The sequence below is a fragment of the Manihot esculenta genome, chromosome 18 (genome assembly GCF_001659605.2).
Source record: "Manihot esculenta cultivar AM560-2 chromosome 18, M.esculenta_v8, whole genome shotgun sequence".
Taxonomy (NCBI): domain Eukaryota; kingdom Viridiplantae; phylum Streptophyta; class Magnoliopsida; order Malpighiales; family Euphorbiaceae; genus Manihot; species Manihot esculenta.
Window position 1 is genome coordinate 25,557,348 of NC_035178.2, and position 6,808 is coordinate 25,564,155.

The 6,808-nt window shown below is 36.9% G+C and overlaps 1 protein-coding gene across 2 annotated transcripts; it reads left to right on the top strand.

Moving 5' to 3' along the window:
- The first annotated feature begins 429 nt into the window (after window positions 1–429).
- Window positions 430–6,579, top strand: LOC110606479 (transcription initiation factor TFIID subunit 15b). 2 transcript variants are annotated; one of them, XR_002486516.2, is made up of 7 exons: window positions 430–753; window positions 868–985; window positions 1,139–1,856; window positions 2,192–2,342; window positions 2,470–2,551; window positions 5,014–5,225; window positions 5,344–6,579. XR_002486516.2 is itself a non-coding variant. In XM_021745295.2 (6 exons), exons 1-6 carry the CDS (start codon window positions 510–512, stop codon window positions 5,123–5,125), a joined length of 1,425 nt encoding a protein of 474 aa, XP_021600987.1. In that variant the 5' UTR covers window positions 430–509; the 3' UTR covers window positions 5,126–6,579. The 2 variants fall into 2 exon arrangements, 1 of the variants encoding a protein (XP_021600987.1); XM_021745295.2 differs by having other exon boundaries at window positions 5,014–6,579.
- Window positions 6,580–6,808: the final 229 nt, after the last annotated feature.

Sequence of the window (6,808 nt, forward strand, 5' to 3'; positions counted from 1 at the left end):
TCGATTGATAGAGACAATGCCTTTCAAAATATTTTTATTAAATTTTTCACGAAATTTTTTATAATTTTTATATACTATTTGCATTAATATGAATTTCTTACATAAAAATATAATTTTTAAAGATTAAGATATAATCAGTGTCATTATGGATGATTTCAGCAAATGATTTCACTTTAAGGACCATTAATTTTATTCTGAAATCACTAAACAGGATGATACTTGAGTCCTAATAAAAGTGATATTTTATTAAAAAATTAAAATTTTAATATATAATATTTTTTATTTGGTATTTAATATAAACTTGTAAGTTTGTTTAATTAAAAAAATTAAAATTAATTTATTTGGACATGATAGCATACTGGGGTAGTTTGGAAAGAAATATCGGGCGTCTAAAGTCGAGCTATATATAAATACGTCATGTTCTTGTAACCAAACAACTCCTTTTCCTTCATCTTCCTATCGCTTATACGTGGGAGGGCAAGGCAAAGATAACCCTAACTACTTGGATCATGTCTGGGATGTACGGTCAAGATGGCGAATCTGCACCTCCATCGTACGGAGGTTATGGCGGTGGCAGCGCTGGTGGTTATGGTGGCGGCAGTGGCGGCGGCGGAGGAGGAGGAGGATATGGAGGAGGGGCTAGTGGCGGAGGCTACGGAGGTGATGGTGGTTATGGCGGCAGTGGAGGCGGCCGCGGAGGTCATGGCGGTAGAGGTGGCGGCAGAGGGTATGGTGGTAATTCGCAAAATCGCGGTACTATTTTGTTTTGGATTACGTTGATTTCCTTATTTTTGAAAGTAGGGATTGTCTTATGATCTTTGTTTCTTAGCTGTTGTGTGTTTAATTCTTATTTCGTTTGGTGTGCAGGTGGTGGTGGTGGATATCAAGGAGGAGATCGTGGAGGAAGAGGCGGTGGAGGTGGTGGCAGAGGAGGTGGCCGAGGTGGAAGCGGAAGGGACGGTGATTGGCTGTGCCCTAATCCAAGGTAATATCTTTCTCTCTCATTCATAGCATCAGCGTGTTTACTCATTTGCTCGAGGGTTTGATAGTTCAAACTTTATGGGCATACAAGATATCTAAGGATAGGCAAATAGGGATTATTTACCTTTGTAATTTATGCTGGTGTATGTTTATGTAGCTGTGGCAATTTGAACTTTGCAAGAAGAGTGGAGTGTAACAAATGCGGCACTCCTTCCCCTTCTGGTGCCAACAATGATCGTGGAAATGGTGCTGGAGGAGGATATAACAAGGGAGGAAGTGGTGGAGGATATGGTGGTAATCGAGGGGGTAGAGGTGGTAATTACGATGGTAATAGAAGCAACAATTACAGTGATGGGGGACGAGGTGGTAGTTATGATAATAGGAGTGGAGGTGGCAGCAGAGGGGCCTCTTATGGTGGTAATCAAGGAAGAGATAATGGTGCTTATAACCAGATACCTCCCCCTGCACTCCCGTCTTATGGTAGTGGTAGTGGTAGTGCTAGTGGTAGCTATCCACCACCTCCTAACTCATATGGTGGCAATACAAATTATGGAATGGAAGCAGTTCCTCCCCCTACAAGCTACACTGGTGGACCTACATCTTATCCACCATCTTATGGTGGTCCTGTAAGTGGTTATGGTGGTGATGTTCCAGCTGATGTGAGGACTGGTGGGCGAGGTGGCCAACCAGGTGGTCCTCGGTATGAGGGAAGTGGTGGGTATGGTGGGGCTGCTGCTGCTGGTGCCCCAGCTAAAATTAAGCAGTGTGATGAAAACTGTGATGATACTTGTGACAACTCTAGAATATACATATCAAATTTGCCCCCAGATGTGACTACTGAGGAATTGAGAGAACTCTTTGGCGGCATTGGACAAGTAACTTTCAACTTGTTTCTTTTTATTTAACTGAACATGGACTTATGCTTGATGATTCTATTATTGGTTATTGTTGAATTCATTGCTTCTCCAAGAATATTTTTTGCCTGTTAATCTTCATCCCTGTGTTCATATAGCTTCATTAATTATTTTTTCTTTAGCATGAAAGGATAAGATATGAGAATATGATATGTATAGATCTTATATTAGATGTTCATTTGCTTTAACCAATTTATTTACAAAATTTACAGTCTTTAGTAATTCTTAGTTCCAAGTTCCTTATCATGTGATTGTGTTTTTTTTATTGAAATGGAAACTGTGCAATTATTTCTTAGGTTGGAAGGATTAAGCAGAAGCGTGGCTATAAAGATCAATGGCCCTGGAATATAAAATTATACACAGATGAGAAGGGAAACAATAAAGGAGATGCAGTTTTGTCTTATGAAGATCCATCTGCTGCACATTCTGCTGGCGGTTTTTACAACAGTATTGGCCTTGCAACTGTTTCTTTCTCCTTTTCTTTTAGCACCCTGTCCTTGCTCACAAATTGCTTCTTGGCACCCCTTCTGTCTAAATTTGGTGTTATGTTCTCATTTCTTATTTTATCTTACAGATTATGATATGAGAGGTTATAAAATCAGTGTTTCAATGGCAGAGAAGTCAGCACCAAGGTCTCAACCTTCATACGACCATGGGTAACTTCCCCAACTATGCCTTCTTATGGCTTGTTTGTGTGCTCTCAGTTGTTTTCATTGCATGTCCTAATTTAGATGCTTGACTGAACATGCCATTTTATGTTGCGATTACATTCTTATTATGTTCTCTACTGGGTGTATTATCCCCTCACCCTTTAGCTGACATAAATAGCAAAACTCTTAGTAAATAACTTGAATAGATAGTTTCTTTGTGGAATCCTTGAGCATACTTAAAAAGGTTATGTTCTACTCTTGGGGCACACCCTGTTAAGTATCTTGTTTAACCAGGCTTCAAGTTATTCATGGTTGTTAGAAGCTTGCCTTAAGCACAAGTGGCTCAACCTCTAGTACAGAAAACAGTAAAATATGGGCGGCCTAATAAGCCACTGGCAAAGTTGTGAACCTTATTGTAACCGAAGTACTTTCCTTGTTGTGGAAGTGCATGCTTCTTCAGTATGTAGTTCAATATAGCTGTTGTTTTTTAAAATTTAATGTAATATTGAAATGTCAACTGTTCTTCCAACCTTGCAACCTTACCATTTGGCCTTCTACACCAAATTTAATTTAAAACAAGAGAAAGAAAAACAAAGATTGCTGCGTTTGGTCAGACATGACAACCATTGAAAAGTTACTGTTCATCCAATCTTGCCACCTTACCATTTGGTCTTCTACACCAAATTTAAATTAATAGAATAGAAAGAAAAACAAACATTGCTGTTACATCAGACATGAGAACCATTGAATTTATTGTAGAGTTTTATGCTACACCATATTAGCTTTGTTCTGTCTAACCTGCTGTACCAGTAATTCCTGTAATATTGCCACAATAAATGCCAAAATGTTAGGTCTATATCTACTCTAGTAGGGCTAGGGAAAAGGAAAATGCCAATCATTATCTTCTAAATTCAAATTTGAGGGCCAATACCTCTCTGGTACATTATTAATGAACAGTCGTCTTCTATAGGATTACATGTCTTGTTTTATTGATATTATTCTCACTTCTCTCGAGCATGTGCAATGCGCTTTCAATGTCTATGAGCTATTGATCTTATCTTTCAAATAAAGAGGAAGCTACACCCTTTTTATTTCTAAAGGCTTGTTGACCATCCAATAGGGAAGGGTTTAATGTGCACTTTTTATAGCAAAAATCAATAAGATCTTAAATTTTGAAAATATAAGATCTAATAAACTCTTTATAGATGATTAATTAAATAGGATGAAAATTTAGTCCGTTCGTATTGATTCACTTGATTTAGATTGAGTAACAATTTTCATGTATCTTATAGACTTGAATTGCTAGAATATAAAATCAAATCGAGAATCGTAAGATTTGAATCCTGAATCGTAAGATTCAGGTACATTTAAGATTTATCCCATAAATTCAAATTGTTTTGTTGGAAAATAGATACGAATCGATTTGTTGGAAAATAGATACGAATCGATTTGTTGGAAAATAGATATGAATTGTAAGATACGAGTCGAGAATTGTAGATTCTAACAACAGTGGCTCCAACCCCCTGGGCCCAAGAATTGTATACTCTTTATGATAGGTTTTGTGGTTTTTTAATGGTTATTGCCATTTAATGGAATGTTACGTTATGGTTTAAGACTTTTGACATCTTTAGCTTTAGTCTTTCTTTTTGGATAAACAAAACATTGGTACCAAAATTTTAAATTATTATATTATTAATGGACAGTCATCTTCTATAGGATTAGATGTCCTGTTTTATTGATATTATCCTCACTTCTCTCGAGCATGTGCAATGTGCAATGTGCTTTCAATGTCTATGAGCTATTGATCTTATCTTTCAAATAAAGAGGAAGGCTACACCCTTTTTTTTTTTTTTTTTTCTCTAAAGGCTTGTTGACCATCCAATTGGTAAGAAAAGGGGGGGGGATCTATTGCTGCTGTTGAATTTAGGAATGAGTTTTAACTTATGTATTCATATTTTTAATGAAATTGCTTTTAAAAATTTGAATTCTTGGTCTGTCCTCATAGTGACACTGTGATGTTTTGTGAGCTGAGCAAGATGGTTTTGATGTGCAAAATGCCGATCTTGATACTTGATAGAAGATTGGAAGTGTAAAGTAGGCTGTATGAATGTATATTTCTTCATAGGTAGGGTATATCTTGGATCAAACTATAGTCAAATATATCTCCAGGTTTTATTGGATGTTGGCTGGCATTTTGGAACATAAGATTTTCATATAGCCATTTTAATTTGAAATATTGAATCACATCGTGACAATTTCATATAGCGTTGAGGGATATTGATGTTGATAACTTGGAAACTTGTATTTCATTCACTTGTCTTTTGTTTGGTTTTACACGCATCTTAAGGCAGTCATGGTTAGTTCTTTTTGCACTGGAAGTACCTGCTGATAGTGATTGATAATTTTATTTGTTAAGGGTACATCTCATGTTTGCTTAATATACTGTTGACTAATTGATTTTGCAACAGAGGTGGTAGAGGTGGCTATGGCGGAGGTGATCGGCGCCGGGATAGTTACAGAGATGGAGGCTCTGGCCCAGATAGGCACCACCATAGTGGAAATCGTTCACGTCCATACTGAGAATTTCAGCTTCTGAGCTTTTTATGTACTAAATTGTGATCTGAGGGATTTAATTGTGTTCCATTTCCTTAGGGGGGTTTCTTAAACTGGAGACTAAGAGGTAGGTGTTCACTTACACTGAGCAATACCCCTTTTTCTCCTTTTTCTGTTTACTCACTCGTGGAGGGGTTTCTGTTTTAGGCATGGGATTGATTTTAATTGTGTGAATGTTTTTATAGAGGCAAGTGGATTAACTCCAAATTTCTTGCTGCTAAGGTAGGTTGATATTTTCAGGTGAGTGCAGCTCTTTCAAAATCTCATTTTATCCTTATTTCGAATGCAGGGTGGTCAATCATGTTAATTTTTCTTTTGCATGCCTGAAATAGATGTTTGGCCTTGGAACTTATATTATTTGCATGAATATATTGGTAGGTGACTAGGCAAGAAAGCATTGTACCAACAATAATTCTAGTTTGGGCTATTTTTCGCTTAATTCATTTATTGGTTGGAAGATACCAATGCAAAACATTTTGTTTCTTAGAGATTTTATTATAGTTCAAGTTTCTTGTTGAAATTTCTTACTGTGGGATATGAAAAGCGAATTGGATAATCGTGGGAGAAAACATAACACAATCTCGAGGAAATATGTCCCCCCTTCCTTTTCTTCCTTGCCTATATTTTGTAGACATATGGTATTTTGGTTATCTTATTTTGAAGCAATACTGTGATACCATGTTCTGTTTAGTTAAAATGCTAGTATCACCTTGAGAACTTCAAGTTTTTGAAAGGAGTAAAACTAATTTCATAAAATCTCACGCAGTTATGTTGTGACATTTCTTTATGTATAGCAACTCATTTTTAGAATTTAAGTGTGTTGAAAGAAGTAACACGCTGATTTCATAAGATCTTGTTATGTTTTTAATCATACTAGGTGGTTTTACTTTTCAGTTTCCAGTTAATACATCCAACATAAATGAACACAACACACATCACTGTTGTTGAATCTGTGCGGATGGGTGCTTTCTCGGGCTTTGGGGGAACTGTTTAAGGGTAATTTAATGCAGAATTTGTAGCTGTTGTAACATATATTAGGAATGCTGGGTAAGGTTGTAGTTTTTGCCATTTTCTACATAAATGCCTGTTGGAGCCCATAATTTGGTATTGAACAAGACAAATGTGGATCTGGTGCTGGGACGGGTGGTTTTTTGCTTTTGGAGCTTCAAACTTTCTAATCACTATTAGGCTGTGGGAGGCAATCCGTTCTGCATGAATGGTGATTCGTGGGGTTACTTGAATATTCTTACTGGCTTTTAGAGGAGTTTGCGTTGGATATGTTTTATAGATTTGATGAAGATTAGCAATGAAATTATTTCGTGTACAAAATTGTGCTCAATGTAAGTTTTGTTGTTTTATGAACTATTGGCACGGTATGTCTCGCTGGGAAAGTAATGTGATCCATATTGAACTTTTGGCCAGCTGGCACACCGGTATGAATTTGTGGAAACCCGACTGCTTTACCAAAGCCTTTTCTGACCCGAATAGTTACACCGTTTAAGTTGTACTCGAATAATTTCAGGGGTGTTCACAAGGTCGGTTTGGATGAATTTTGTTCCCAAACTGACTCGATCCAATATATACGAGTTCATTTAAGTTTATCATTAATGAACCGACCCAACCGGATGGGGGAATTATTGGTTTGTCGGT

What these genes read in the sequence shown, in the direction of transcription:
- LOC110606479 (XM_021745295.2), top strand. Translation starts at nt 510, where the DNA reads ATGTCTGGGATGTACGGTCAAGATGGCGAATCTGCACCTCCATCGTAC. An exon ending in TCTTTGGCGGCATTGGACAA is followed by an intron (nt 1,857 to 2,191) that starts GTAACTTTCAAC and finishes ATTATTTCTTAG; the next exon opens with GTTGGAAGGATTAAGCAGAA. An exon ending in TGCTGGCGGTTTTTACAACA is followed by an intron (nt 2,343 to 2,469) that starts GTATTGGCCTTG and finishes TTTATCTTACAG; the next exon opens with ATTATGATATGAGAGGTTAT.